The sequence below is a fragment of the Brienomyrus brachyistius genome, chromosome 12 (assembly GCF_023856365.1).
Source record: "Brienomyrus brachyistius isolate T26 chromosome 12, BBRACH_0.4, whole genome shotgun sequence".
In the NCBI taxonomy this organism is placed as follows: domain Eukaryota; kingdom Metazoa; phylum Chordata; class Actinopteri; order Osteoglossiformes; family Mormyridae; genus Brienomyrus; species Brienomyrus brachyistius.
In genome coordinates, this window is record NC_064544.1 from 12,599,632 (window position 1) to 12,615,052 (window position 15,421).

At 42.9% G+C, this 15,421-nt stretch overlaps 1 protein-coding gene across 2 annotated transcripts in view; it reads left to right on the plus strand.

The window, feature by feature from the left end:
• Window positions 1-15,421, plus strand: part of LOC125705061 (phospholipid-transporting ATPase ABCA1-like) — a 164,932-nt gene that overhangs the window by 115,685 nt on the left and 33,826 nt on the right. For both annotated transcript variants that reach the window (XM_048971386.1, XM_048971387.1), the window contains exons 39-43: window positions 1,170-1,314; window positions 6,561-6,684; window positions 7,504-7,633; window positions 8,148-8,268; window positions 14,691-14,753. In XM_048971386.1, coding sequence (XP_048827343.1) covers window positions 1,170-1,314; window positions 6,561-6,684; window positions 7,504-7,633; window positions 8,148-8,268; window positions 14,691-14,753 — 583 coding nt within the window. The remainder of the gene's footprint in view (window positions 1-1,169; window positions 1,315-6,560; window positions 6,685-7,503; window positions 7,634-8,147; window positions 8,269-14,690; window positions 14,754-15,421) is intronic.

Sequence of the window (15,421 nt, forward strand, 5' to 3'; positions counted from 1 at the left end):
TTAGATAACGTGAATGCGAAAATCTCATTCCCCATTACAAAACTGGGCCTGTACCAGATTTGTCTGCATTGTTGCCCTTATTTGTCAGTCTGGTTTGTTTAGGTATAATAGTCGACAGCCAAACTATCAGTCTTACTGTACAATTATTTTATGAATTTTGTTAACAATTAACTGACGCGGTAAAAAGTGGCACGTAAGTTTAAGGTCTATCACTATTATTATACGAGTAACATTTAACTTATTAGGGGGCACAAATAATGTAGCTGTACCCTCTTACTTAATGTATTAATTAACCAGAAATGAAGTGTTAGTTACATACTGATCCATCCTTAGTCATTCTATGTTATTATATGGATGTTCATGTATTTCATGCCATTACTATATTTGTTTATGGTTTGTATTTGAGTAGTTACTCGTGACTCCTCGAGCTGGTTACCCTTAAGTTGTTACTAATCATTTGATAATATGTTAATATATCAAAAATCATTTACAAACAAATGTGATATCTTCCTCCAAGTACTTACTAATGAGCTTGTAAATCACTTGCAAATATAAAACAATGGGTTAGTAAGACTCAGAAATCAGTAATAATTGAGCAGTTACAAGCTCTTTAGTAAATACTTTGTGAGACAGGAGTTAGATATTTTTGTAATGCATTTTTAAACTCGATTGTAAGTGAATTGTTTTATTTAGTAATTTATTTATTAAATAATTATTATTATACAGTTCAAGGGCATAACCTTGGGTTGAGCACTGGGGGGAGTTGAGGTCTAAACCCATTTAAGGGGGTCTAGACCCTTGTGTCTTCTCACCGTGTATTGGCTGATTTTTATTATAAAATAGCCCCCCCCCCCCCCATCATCTCCATAATTTACGTCCATGATGCAGTTTATTCATAGTTAAGGATCAGACCTTAAACTAAAGTGTTACCAAATGTAGTCAGTCCGACATGCGATTGTTTTTATTAGCCAGCAGGCTGCTCTTGTTTTCTGAAGTCACCCTTCGCTTAAATTCCTCGCCAGAGGCGAGAGGGTGTGATTAATTTACAGCCATGTGTGTCAGTCTAGTCATGCATTGCTGGAAGTCATCTTACTAAAGAGTGAACTGTACGTCTGACCTTAACATTGGCTGTTCCGCTCTTTGATTAAATCACGTTCTGTCGCTCGCAGCTGGTCTATCACTCCCATGATGTACCCTGCGTCCTTTGTGTTCAGCGTGCCCAGCACAGCTTACGTGGTCCTCACCAGCATCAACCTCTTCATCGGCATTAACGGCAGCGTGGCTACCTTTGTCTTGGAGATGTTTGACGATGAGGTGAGCTGTCAGTTTTGCTTGCTTATTGTTTTTTTTTCCCTGCTGTGTTCCAAGAAAAATATTCATGACATATTTAATGTGAAGTATAAGTAAACATTTTTACCAGCAAAAAACCAAATGATTCAATTTCCTTTGAAAAAAATTAGAGCATATTCCTGCTTAACTACAGATTCCGATTTTCTAAAGCCTTTAATACCATATATTAAATAATTGTTCATATACTATATTTACTGATCCTTTACTTTGCTATAATTTTTTGTGACAGGTGCGGTACACGATTTAAAATTTATTTTTTCCGTCCCATACTGTTCTTCCTCTGGCTCTCAGGAGCTGTTTATATACCTGAAGTTTGTTTCTGTTTTTAGAACTTGTTGGTTCCATTACACCTTGTACCAAGGTGTGTCACCATGTGTTTTTAAAGGTGAAACTGCACCAACCCTCTTCTGTTAACTTGTTAGCATCTCCCTCCCCTCTGGGAATCAGGAACATCCTGTCTCGGATTTTTCTACTTCCTTCCAAATTCAGTATCCCGCTTCCCCTTCACACCCAAAACAGACCCCCCCCCCCCCCCCCCCGCTTCACCTTCCTCTATTAAAATTTATCATCCCCGTGTCATGTTTCGAACAAAAATCTACATAATAGGTATGTGGCCATGTAGTAAAATTATGGGTTTGAATCTCCACCTCCTAACACCACGAAATATGTTTGCTAATGATCAGGCAAGTAGCCAGCTTCTAAAACTACAGGTGTGAACCACCTTGTAATATACTTCCACTGTTTGTTTGGCACAATCTACTAAAGAAGAGACCCTCCGAACTTTATGTTATAGTTGCAGTCCTGGTATCTGCGCCCAAAAATTAGGTTAAGCTGTGTTAGCTAATTGTGTGGGAAGTGCAGTTTTCATTGACTTTTTGAAGCTAACTTTTTAATGCGTGACGGTCAAAACCCTTTGACTGTTCCCCATTGCGGTAAATAGGTCTTCTCATCGAGACTTCCATAGTTTATCAGCTAGTGAACTTACTACCCAGTGAAACCATCATCCATGTATGGGCAGGACACTTGTACTTGACTGCTGCCTTTTCATGAGAGAGCTCCACTACATATTGGTTGTCAAGGGCATTGTTTACCGTGCGGAGAATCCCGTCGTGATTCTGTCAGGCTGGATGAGAAAGCAGACCGGCCGGCTTTGTCAGGTCACCGATCCCCCTCCAGACGGTAGCACCGGTGTCACCCCGACCAGCAATAGGACCCCAGCGCTGCTTTCCATTATTCCGCTAACGTCAGCTGCACCGTGCTCACCAGACGAAGTCACTGCTCCCAGAGAGCTACTCTGCAGATTTAATGCTGACAGATTTCCCCGTGTTAAGCTTTGGGGTTGTTTGCCTGCCTCACAGCTGAACTGAATTATCAGGGCTGAAAATGTCAGAGGCAGGTGTCCTCACAGCGGACTGTAGTCTCATGTCAGTCATTTCTTCTGGCACAACATGAATTCCCAGACCGGGGGCTAAGGTTGTTACAGCCAGTCTGCTTCAATAAATCACGGTCCGCAAGATGCTGACCGGCTGGTCCAGGCAGGGAAAGGAAACACAAAACGCGAACGGGAGGAGCCACCAAGCTGCCCTTACACCCCCCCATTTTACTTGGGGGGGGGTACGTTTCTCCACTTCTCTGCTTCCCTCTGCCTGTATCAAATGGAGCTGGTCTCATACGTTATATTGCGTCAGACGGGCAGCGGACGAGCAATGATGGGCAGCGGACGGGCAATGACGGGCAGCGGACGGGCAATGACAAGCAGCGGACGGGCAATGACGGGCAGCGGACGGGCAATGACGGGCAGCGGACGGGCAATGACGGGCAGCGGACGGGCAATGACGGGTAATGACGGGCAGCGGATGGGCAATGACGGGCAATGATGGGAAGCGGACGAGCAATGACGGGCAGCGGACGGGCAATGACGGGCAGCGGACGGGCAATGACGGGCAGCGGACGGGCAATGATGGGCAGCGGACGGGCAATGACGGGCAATGACGGGCAGCGGATGGGCAATGACGGGCAATGATGGGCAGCGGACGAGCAATGACGGGCAGCGGACGGGCAATGACAGGCAATGACGGGCAGCGGACGGGCAATGACGGGCAATGACGGGCAGCGGACGGGCAATGACGGGCAATGACGGGCAGCGGACGGGCAATGACGGGCAATGACGGGCAGCGGACGGGCAATGACGGGCAATGACGGGCAGCGGACGAGCAATGACGGGCAATGACGGACAGCGGACGAGCAATGACGGGCAATGACGGGCAGCGGACGGGCAATGACAGGCAATGACGGACAGCGGACGGGCAATGACAGGCAATGACGGGCAGCGGACGAGCAATGACGGGCAATGACGGACAGCGGACGGGCAATGACGGGCAATGACGGGCAGCGGACGGGCAATGACGGGCAATGACGGGCAGCGGACGGGCAATGACGGGCAATGACGGACAGCGGACGGGCAATGACGGGCAATGACGGGCAGCGGATGGGCAATGACAGGCACAGGTGTCATAGATCTGCAGTTTGAATATCATAATAATGGTTGGGTGGAAAAAGAGAGAGAGAGAGAGACAGAGAGAAAGAAAAACAAGAGAATGTCATGTACTGTACATCCAACCAATGAGTTCTTCATTATAAATTATACTCTTGTCAAATACCACATAGACAGAATTACTAGTGACATATTTGTTCTTTTTTTTGTTAGTAAATAACCAATTTTTATGAAATTTATTTAATCATGCATTTTATGGAGTGTGGAGTATTTCTGGAACTTTTATGTTACAAGCCCATGCGCGTACTTACAACAGTGATAGGCTGTTCCCTCCTCTTCACCGATTTTGTTCCGGTCCAGGAAACAGACTAATAATTATGCTTATTATAATGACATTTTTATTTTTAGTCTTAAATAGATTTTTAAAGGTGATGATATGGGTACGTTTGATCATCTTCCTCATGGGTAACCTCGAAAAATATCTTACTTGTGTTAGAGAATGAGGTACATTTGTCTTTCCACGTACTGATTTTAGTTTATATTTTGTCGCTTAAGTGAAAGTTTCCATCCATTTAAACAGCTGGCTGTTTTTAACTGAGAATTTCAGGCGGAGTAGTTAGTACATATGTACACAACAGCAGGATAATATGCTACCGACTGTCCTTTGTCGTATTAACATGGTTTATGTGTCTAGGTATAGAAATAAGGTTTACATCCCCCCATAATGTGCTGTGATGTCATGTTATTTGAGTCAGGTGTCACTATGGAAACCGGTGCTAGACAAGAACGTTACTTCTGTTTTCCTGCCAAGCGCCAAGGTCAACATGGATGTTCGCAGAAGAAAACCATCCTTTGAAGAATGTATATGAATTTATTATTATTATTATTATTATTATTATTATTATTATTATTATTGTAGAAGTTATAGAAAAAATAGGGAAAAAGCAAATAAAAGCCTTTTACTATTATATTTTTTATAATATCTCATTTGGAGGCTGGTGTTCAGTGTCACCTCTTCAACAGTAAAGTCAGCCTTGATTTTTGTCTTTTGTCCCTTTCTCATCCATTCATCTTCTAACCAGCCGCTTTTTGCCACTCCGACGCGCCTTTTTGCTTTGTTTCCGCTGTAAATAAAACAAAAAAAAAATGGCAGCGAAACAGATGTGGCAAATTCAGCTGTGATCCTGCAACATGGAACCACTCCGCAGATTCAGCTCTGCTGTTTAAATGTAGCCCTCTTTCTTTGTAGCAATTGTGTGGTGATTGATGTTTATTAGAAACATCACAGAGGGAATGAATCCCACATTATTACCAGTGAATTAACACACTTTAATCTGCTTTCCCATTCTATCAGCCCAGCCATTACAGGATACTCAGTTTTTGGGACTGATGAGTAATGGAGGATAGGGTCTCGTTCCTTCCTTCAGAGTGAATCCTTCTTCTTCTCTTTCTTCACACCACGGCTGTGTGGCTCACTGCATCCTACGAGCAATGCGACTAAGGTGTAGCGACGCGACCGAGAATTCCCAACTGTTTTTAATTATCTTAATCCAAATGCACCCTATTCATCATGAGCAGACTGGACTCTATTGCTGTTTAACAGATTACCTTGAAGGTTATATGTTCACCCATGACATTATTGGATTTAATGGTAACCAGATGTTTATAAACCAAAGACCCAGAATTTGTCTTTTTTTTTTCCATAACTCCAGTGCTAATATTATGTTTTATCTCGTAGATGAGATGGTCACATGTGACTTTTCATTTCTGTTTTATTTAATCCAGTGGATTTTTGTGGGTCATGCCATCAGTTGTCGGTTCATAGCTATGGACAGGAGCACTGTGCCGTATTCAGGATATGGGGCCTGATAGCATCCATGCTAGCTTTGTTATCAAGCACATGTAGAGTGTGAAATGGTGTTTGCCTGAGTGTGGCTGCCATGAGTCCGCAGGCAGAGGAAGGAGCGTTATCCTTGAGTGAGATTCCTAGTAATGAAACTGTGCAAGCAGAGCCTGTTTAATCTCACTCTACCTCCAGTAGCATTTCTGCCACCATGACTCTTCTCATAATTGCAGAAGCTTTATTTCATAATTTAACTCAGGTCTTCGGCTTCCCTCTGTGTACTCCAGATCACCTCAGATTCCCTTTCTATGCTTCAGATCACCTCAGCTCCCCTCTGTGTGATCCAGATCACCTCAGCTTCCTTCCATGAGCTACAGATCACCTCAGCTTCCCTTCGTGTGAACCAGATCTCCTCAGCTTTCCTCTCTATGCTTCAGATCTCCTCAGCTTTCCTCTCTATGCTTCAGATCTCCTCAGCTTTCCTCTCTATGCTTCAGATCTCCTCAGCTTTCCTCTCTATGCTTCAGATCTCCTCAGCTTTCCTCTCTGTGCTCCTGATCACCGCAGCTTCCCTCTGAGTGCGTCAGCTATACCAGTCGTAACTCAGCATTCCCCAGTTTTGCAAAGCGTAGGACGTTCTATGTCCTCTGTTCCTCCTGCTTTGTCTACTTCCGTCTTTTTCTCCCATATGCTTTCCTCGTCTTCCCCCAGCTTCTGTCAGCTTCACTGAGCTTTTTTTCCATCATCTATCTTCTTCCAGCTCCCCAGAGCCTCCCCAAGGCAAATCCTAGAACCTCGCATGCCCTCCCGGGTGCTCCATCATGTTATGACAAACGTGTGAATGTAAGATACCTCCCCATTTCTCCTCAACAGAACATTTCCCGTATCAATGACATCGTGAAACAGGTTCTTTTGATCTTCCCACACTTCTGCCTTGGAAGGGGGCTCATCGATATGGCCAAGAACCAGGCAATGGCGACGCTGTTTATCAGTTTTGGTGAGTGTCCTGCAAATTCTTGGTTCTTTAGCTCCGAGTCAATGAGAGTGCAGAGGCCAAAATTACTGCAGGTAACATTCAAGAGATAAAAAAGATGGTGAAAATATTATATTCTGCAGTGGGAGCCATGCTTATTGTGGAATTATAGGTTAGACTTTTGTTATTGAGGACTTTGTAACCTGCTATTGCCAGATACTTGACATAACTGGCATTCACTAGAAGGGTGATGTACAGAAGAGAACATGACAGGGGAGCAAATGTGTTTCCATTGTGGAAGCATAGCGAAGAATTGCCATTTGAGGAATCATTTGCAGTATGGAGCACAAGAGGAAAGCAATCACCACGTAAAAGGCTTGTCTAGAAAGGGCCTATTTAGCACAGAATGAGACTGAAAGTGGCTTCAGCTTATCTAAGCATAGGAAAAAAAAAATCTTTTATTTTCACCAGTTACAGTGCCTTTCATGAGGCTTGCTTTTTTTGGGTGATCTACCAGCATCGCCGTCAGGAAAAAGTCTGACACCAATGCCATAGACAACGAAAAAACATAAATAAGTAATGAGCCACAGAATACATATTGTGTGTTTTTTTTTGTATTTTGCTGCTGAGACAAATTACATTTGAAGTGTAACATTAAGGAATGGAAATTCATTAAAGCGTCACAAAGTGCCTTTGAAAGTTTGATTTAAATATTGATTGTCCTTTATTCAGTGAATGTTATGATTATTACTTCACTGTGAGTATTCTAGAAGGTGGTAGCAGGAAGGTCATCAGAGGTTTGACGCTGAATAGACAGATAACCTGTTCTCTGTCCAACTCCAGGAGAGGATCGCTTCCAGAATCCTCTCAGCTGGGCCATGGTGGGCAAGAACCTGTGTGCTATGGCCATCCAGGGCCTCCTGATGTTCACTCTGACACTCCTCATCCAGTACAAGTTCTTCTTCAAACCCAGGCAAGGAGCTCCATGTCATTTCAAGATCAAGCACCCAACTAAATTACTGAACTAGATTACTGCATCAGACTACTGACAATACCTTAATGGTTATTAATTAACTATTCGGTAAATAATTTTGCTCATGCAAGCATAATCGCATTAGCTCGTGGTTTTTGGGATTACATCCCAGAAGCTTTACATCCAGATACAGAGAACATGCAGGAAAAGAAGCAGATAAGCTTTTTTAGAAAAATTATCTCCTCCTTAGAACAAAGAGGAATGTAAAGCGAATCGTAGAATAGACTGTAGCATATAGAGAACAGGAATGCCTGAAACAGAAGGCTGAGGTACAAAGCAGGCTGTCCAATTATCATTTTGTTTGCAAAGATTGTCCAATGCTTATCTGAGCTCTGAGACAAAAGCTGCCATTTCAACCATCAGACGGAACTGTATTCCTCAGACTCTGAACATTGGGTTTCGTTGTGCTTTTTTTTATACCTTCTCATGATTGGTCCGTTCTTCTGTCTGTCAGGCTGGTGGAGGTGGGGCAGCAGAGGACAGAGCAAGAGGACATGGACGTGGCTGCAGAGCGGCTCCGTGTGCACCAGGGCAGAGCCCAGACTGACCTACTGAGAGTGTGTGATCTAACAAAGGTAATAGCTATCCTCTAACATGGGACATTCTACTGCTGTTACGATTCTATCACACAGCACTATCATGAAAATAGTTGGCAGGATAGGTTCTCAAAGTACTTTTTGGTTAGATAACAAACGTCAGCTTCCTGCTGTGCTGTGTGGAGTACCAAATGAATAACAGGGTTCAACAGATCTCTTACTTTTTGTTTTGAGTGAATATAGTTATTCTGCGGAGCTGATAACGGTGTTCAATAAATCTTTCCGTTTTTATTTAATGTGGGGCATTTTATACACAACCTGTCACAAAGAACTCTGCGGCGATTTACGATAATTTTTCCCAGAGGGAATCAAAAAGCCCCAAATGCAAATATAATAATAGGAATAACCGAAAAGAATTTCCTGCTCTCTTCAATAGATGCAATCAAGTTGTACTCCTGAAGAATAGTACCTGTTTTGAATAACAGATGGCTTGATTGTGTTGTGATCATCCTTTGTCCTTCATGGTGTTTACCCCAATATCACCGGATAACACTAGTTCTTAGTGGTGTCCCTTTCCTGATTGGCTCACCCCTATCCATGGAGCCCCCACCAGGGCTCCACCGCCAATGAGGTGGAAGCGTCTGGCTAGCAGCTCCGGATGCTGTATCTTTAGCCAGCAGGTCGCCAGTTCGAATCCCGGGGCTGGGCTCTTGGGTAAGGCCCCGACCCTCAATTGCTCTTAGGGCTAGCTGACCCTCCCCTCCCTAAAAAATGTAAACCACTTGGGATGGATATAATGGTCTGGTAATTGAATTAATGTAATGTAAATGCAATAGCCCACAGACACTCTGTCGCCCAATCCAAATCTGATGTAAAATAGTCACAAATCTCTTTCAACTCCTGTACAATTAATCTGAGCCTGTTAGCTGCGCCAATCTTATGAAGGTCTTTTTTTATTAGGGACCATAAACCATATTGCGAACCACAGCTTACTTAACATCTAATACCTGAATCCTCACAGTGTCAATTCCAGTTGTGCAAGTTCCATTTGACCTTCATAATACCCCCCAGCTCATCCGCTACATGGAACATAAACCGCTAAGAAATATTTGGCTCTCCCACCAACCTAGGAATCTTCCGAGCTTGGAAGAAGGACCCACAACTGAGAATGGCCATCTTATCACAGAAGTTGTAGTGATGGTCTTGCAGAGTGACGTAGGGTGACCACCGAATCCTTGTCAGAAGCTACACTAAGAGTTACTTCAGTTTTTACAAACTGCTTTAAAACTGAAAGTTTCAATAAACAATTCCAAAGAGAGGAGGCCATTCAGCCCATCCAATTCGTTTGCGGAGAACTTAACTAATATCTCACAGTTGTTAAAATCTTATCTATCTCTGATTTAAAGGAACCCAGGGTTTTAGCTTGCGCTACACTAGCAGGAAGACTATTCCATACTCCAACTACGCGTTGTGTAAAGAAGTGCTTCCTCAAATTCATTTTAAAATGTCCTCCTGCTAATTTTCACTTATGGCCACGAGTTCTAGTATTTAAACTAATATCTTGCGCTTTGACTGTTTCGTTTCCTTGATTGAAAGACTCATCCAGCTCTTTCACGTTAGTGACATAATTGAAATGGCAGTTTACAAATGCTGTCCAAGCTCAAAGTGTCCTCCCTGTCATGGATTTTCTGATCACGCTGGAGGGACACCTCCGTCGCCAGTCACTCCAGGCTTTGTTTGTGTCTGCAAATGCTTTACTTGCTTCTACACTCGAAGAGAGCGACAGCTGAGTAATAAACAGCGACCGCATAGCCGTGGGGATGGTGAATCCTTCATTAATCGCAGACCAGTGCAGACATACCTGACATTCTTTGCTTTTCTTCTTTACTTCTTTCATTTCACATCTGCATGTAAATTCGGTCTAGTTTATTTATGTGTGTGCCGTTCATTACACAGTTCCTAAGCTTTACCAAAAATATTTGGCCTAAAAACATAACTAAATAATAAAATAGTGTGTGGAAGTGGGAAAAATGTGAGAAAACGATAGACAAAAAAAGACTTGATGCTGACAATGCAGAAATGCGTTTTTATAAATAAAGTTTGGCCCAGAAGTAAAGCGCTCCCCTCAGTTCTAATGTAACCTTCCATTCCAGGGAATTGACATGCAGCCACAGGAACCCAATATCTGTTTTAATTTGAGGCTGTCATCCTAAAACAAGGCAGATATGTGATGGTAATCTTTTTTTTGTAATGAAAAGAAAGTAATTTTGGGGAGGGAAAAAATTGGTTGCTCGCTGCTATAAAGTAACCTCATTTATACGTCTTCCAAAGGATATGGATATTTCTAAACATCTGAAGTATGTCAGAAATTGCATGAATAATTTTAAATCAAGATAATTGATTTGATAGAGAATAATTGTCTAACTTCAACTTGGAAAATGGGAAAGCAGTTAATCCTGCTTTAAGATCATGGATTTTTTTTTTTCCCTCTGCTTTTTGCCTCTGAGCTCTGCTGATCCGTTTCCTGATTTAACAGCTATTTCTGGAACTGCGTGTCCCAGGTTTTGCTGGCGAAGATTCTGCTCGACGGCACAGCCCATTTGTTTGCGGCTGATGTTTGCGGAGGCCGTTTCAATGGCATCGTTTTGTTTTTGATGCATTGCGATGCAAACTGCGTCTGTGGTTTGCCGGAAAGGCCCGTCCTGAATTGGACCGCCGGTTTGAAATTCAGGCTCGGTCTCGGCTTCGAGGACGAGTTCGCCCAAGACTGCGGATGAAAGCGATCACACATTAAACAGCAGGAAGATGGGAACGCAGAGTGCCGAGTCTCTGTAGTTCCTTCTTCGCTCATTGTGAGACCCTCCATGCTTGTACACCCCCAACGGACACAAGAAATGAACACAGACAGAGCGGCTGCACGGACGTGCCTCCCGTGTGCGACGGGCTCCTGTTTACGGTCGTTCCCGCAGTCGTTTTATCATGTAAATATAAGCACGCTATCTCCAGGGCACAGCTGTGATCCAGCGTTATGACCGAGCTCAGCAGTTAGAAAGGGGGACTGGGGCAGCCCCATCCTTGGCGCCTTTTCGGAAAGCATCCGACAGCAGAGGCACAGGGAATCGGGAAACGTGTCTCGCAAAATCTGTCTCTAGAGGACAGAGGAAAGCGAGCTTCTGATCAAGATCTTTTCTTGAAAGATGTTAGCAAATACACTACTGTAGGTCACCTGTTCCAGGAATCCCCTGCAGGTCTGATGACTCCTCTGTTTTATTTACTGTGTACTTAATAATAATAATCGATACTTTATTGATCCCCGTAGGGAAATCGTCTTTACGCCTCCCACAACTTGCTCTTTTTTCATAGAGGAAGTTGTCTGCGAAGGGCTGCCACCCGTAGCGGCGCCCAGGGAGCTGGGGGTTAAGGGCCTTGCTCAAGGACCCACAGGCTGAGGCTGGGTTTGAACCTGCGACCTTCTGATTACAGGCACACAGGCTTAGCCCACAGAGCCACACGCTGCAGTTAAATTTTAATGAATGTTGCAATTCCGGTTCTTAAATAGTCATTATTGGGCTCTTGCTTTGTTAGAGGTTGTTGTGTAGCTCCTGCTCCAGTACTGCTTACACTAGTACCTGGCCGTTCACTGGAAGCTCAGCCTAGCTGCACTTAAGCCCAGTCGACTTCCTGACAGCATGGATGAGTGTCCTGTGCTATCAGTCTCACTTGTATGCCGCTTCGGTCAAAAGTGTCGGCTAAATAAAGTGAAAAAAATGTATGTATAAACTCCGAAAGTGTGATTACTAACATTAGAGCAGACTTGGAAAAAGCTGTCCTTATTGCATTATACGCCGGCAATAATATAAAGTGGCATATTTAAGCACATAAGAAATTTTCAGACGAGAGGAGGCCAATCGGCCCATCAGGCTCGTTTGGGGAGAACTTAACTAATAGCTCAGAGTTGTTAAAATCTTATTTAGCTCTGATTGTGCTGTGGTCGCCTGATTGGAGTTTAGTATGTTTGACATTACTACTCTCAAATCTCTAACTTACACAAGTTCTAAAACCGAAATATCTCTGCCATATCATGCATTAACCCTTCATTATAGATTTAATGAACTATTGATATTTACAAGATTTTAAACGCATGCTTTCTAACAAAAATACACAAGCACAGCTGTGTGTGTTTTTGATTTGCTCCCCCGCCCCCGATAATATGAATTTTCAATAACACAGATATATCTAACATAGCTTATCATTAAAATATTCATAGCGCCGTTAAATTTTAATGTAGGAACACGAAAATGCGTTTATTACCAAATAGCTACATGCAGCTTGCTATGCTAGCAGGCCTGCCTAATAATTTCCCTGCACTGTAATAAGGACCGACGTTTCTGAAACAAACTGTTACAATCTCAGGTCTAGGTCCAGGATCAACATCGTTATTATTTTGGGTTACGACCGAAAACGCCACAGACCCCAAAACGTGAGATAAAAATAGAAACGTTTGTTACGTTTATTAATGCGTGTGGAAAGGAAAGTGACAAATGACAAGGGCAAAAACAATACCTGAGCGGCGGGAGGTTATAGGCGGCGTCAAAGAAATGAAATAAGCAAAAGGGTCTATATAACCTACCTATCCATTTAATCCCCAAAGGAGAACTACTCTGTCCTAACCAACGGCACATAGCCTGCACCCACCCCTAAACTGGTGTGACAAGACATTCAGTATTTCTACGTGTGGTAAATGTACAATGCCAGGATGCGCTTGCTGACTATGGTACGATCATCGTATATGTACAGTAAAATGTCTTCCCTAAATATGTCTCTCCTCCATCATGTCCTCTCAGCTATGATTATTTAATTACCAGATGTAACTTGCAGCTGCAGTGACAAAATGTTCAAACCTGGCATACAAGTAGCCTTCCTCCCAAAATGTGAATTTTTAATGGTTAAAGGAAGTAATCCTTTAATCATGTGAACCTTATATACAGTGACTATGTACTGTACCCTCACAGAATAGGGAAACAAGCAATTTGTCTTTGAAAGCGGCTATGAATCATCTAGTCTAATTTAAGGTGCAGAAATGGACTCTGAGGAGCATCCCCAAGGTACAAACAACATTGGTGTACTCCAATGGTACAAAGCCGTTACTTATAGTCTTAAGAGGTACCTTTACCCAAGTGACAAATAAAGGTACAAATTGCTGCTCAGTTTTCTGACAGCATAGCAAGGCAGCTCTGCAGGTTGTTAGTGGCACCTGATCACACATCCGGAGGCCTAGGGAGAGCAAGTCGGCAGCTGGAAGGCGGCGGTGTCCAGTTCCGACTGGACGTCCCTCACCACACCCCATGGATATGCAAAGTCAGCCCAGTACACAAGCTGCGCCGTTTTTTTTTCCGGAGCTTTCACACCCTGAGCAGAATGGTGATTTCTTGAGAATATGTTTTGTTGCAATGAAAAGACTCATCAAACTGTTAATATTGAGGATTTTTTAATTTTTTTTAGGAAAATGGTGTTGGATTTCTGCTGGACCGTGTGTAGTTTCTGCAGGACTCCACATCACACCTTCAAACTGACAAAAATGAATGAAGAATTACATCTTTCAGACCTAGAAATCTAGATCTATTACAGAATTCCAGATCATATATATTGGACATGCAGATAGATAACCTGCACATTAACCTTTACACTATTTCATCATTTATTCATCATTGAGTCAATATTCAGTCTATATCTGACAAAGTATGGGAACTTCAAAAATGAATATTTAGAGACATACCTTTGAGGAGCATTAACTTGTATAATTTTTTTTTCCTAATCATTTCTTATACCAGCTTTGGGACCTTTTTTATTCTTTGTCTTCCATTTATTATCAGTCACATTTGGCGGTTTCTTTGAATGGCCAGAGAGGTAGAGCCTTTATTTAAAGCAGGACCTCAAATCCAAATCCAGGCCTTGTTTTCAGTTCTCCCAGTTAGTTAGTTTAATAATTACTGATTCTGACTGGGCACAAACGCTTCACAGCTGCCTCACAGGTAAAGGATGGCTGGAAAATCAGCAGAGCTGGAATCTTGAGGACCGTGATTTGAATAGCCCTGATTTATGGGGAACTACCACGGTAAAAATTAATAGGACTGGGCAACAAGAGGTGGATAGTTCACCTCTGGTTGGGGTGAAACACAATCTTGGTCTGGATTTATACTTTCCGGACCTGAATTGTCTGTCTGTGTGGGCAGCTCTGATAGGTGAATAGATTTAATCTGGTCTAACTGTGGTCGCCTGGCCAATGATGAACGATGAAGGCCACCATTACAACTGAAACAATCCGTGGCAGAGGGTAGGCTCTTTCTCCCTGGCTGCATTTGTTCATCCTGTAGCCCCCAAGTAGAAACATGGCAGCTGAAATGATGTATTTCATGCAGTCAGCTTCATGCTTTCAAGCTCCTGACCTCTGTCCCCTGCAGATCTACCGGGGAAAGAAGAGGCCAGCGGTGGATGGGATATGCATGGGGGTACCTGCTGCTGAGGTGAGCCCGCGCCTCCCCAACAAGGCATAGGCAGGATGTCAGAGCACGTGGATACAAGGATATCTGCTGTTAACTCAGCAATACAGGATCATCTACAGTAGTCGTGGAAACACTTCCAGTTTTTAGTTTGCAGAACTTTATTCAACTGTTGCTCCAGTTATTTATTTAATCATCCAATGTACGATATTCGTAACTTTCTTTGATTGTTTATAAACATTATAGCTAATATTCATGTAGTAATTTTTAAAGCGTAATGCCATTTCCAGAATTTTGCCCAGTGACGCACCCAGAACTCCTCTACAGAGGAAAATCTACTCATAAGACGTGTGCAGAGTAACTGGTCATAAGGCTGGATGGACGGATGGTGCAGGACTAAATTTTATGACTGGCATATATTTGAAAAATAATAATAATAATAACAAAACAGAATGAGGAAAAATCAAGTGGGATGTAACAGCAGGAAGGAAATATTTTTAGCATTTTTATCAATTGTGTCTTATACATGACCCCCCCATTGTTGACATGAATATGGGGCCTATCTTTGCATCTTCATTTTCCTGTTTATGCCATATTCATATAAATGTCAGTGGAATAATGTGCAGGAGAGTCGTGGTTCTTCAGCGCCTGTCATGCATTATTTAGTGGGATGCTTATTGCCATCCAGTGAG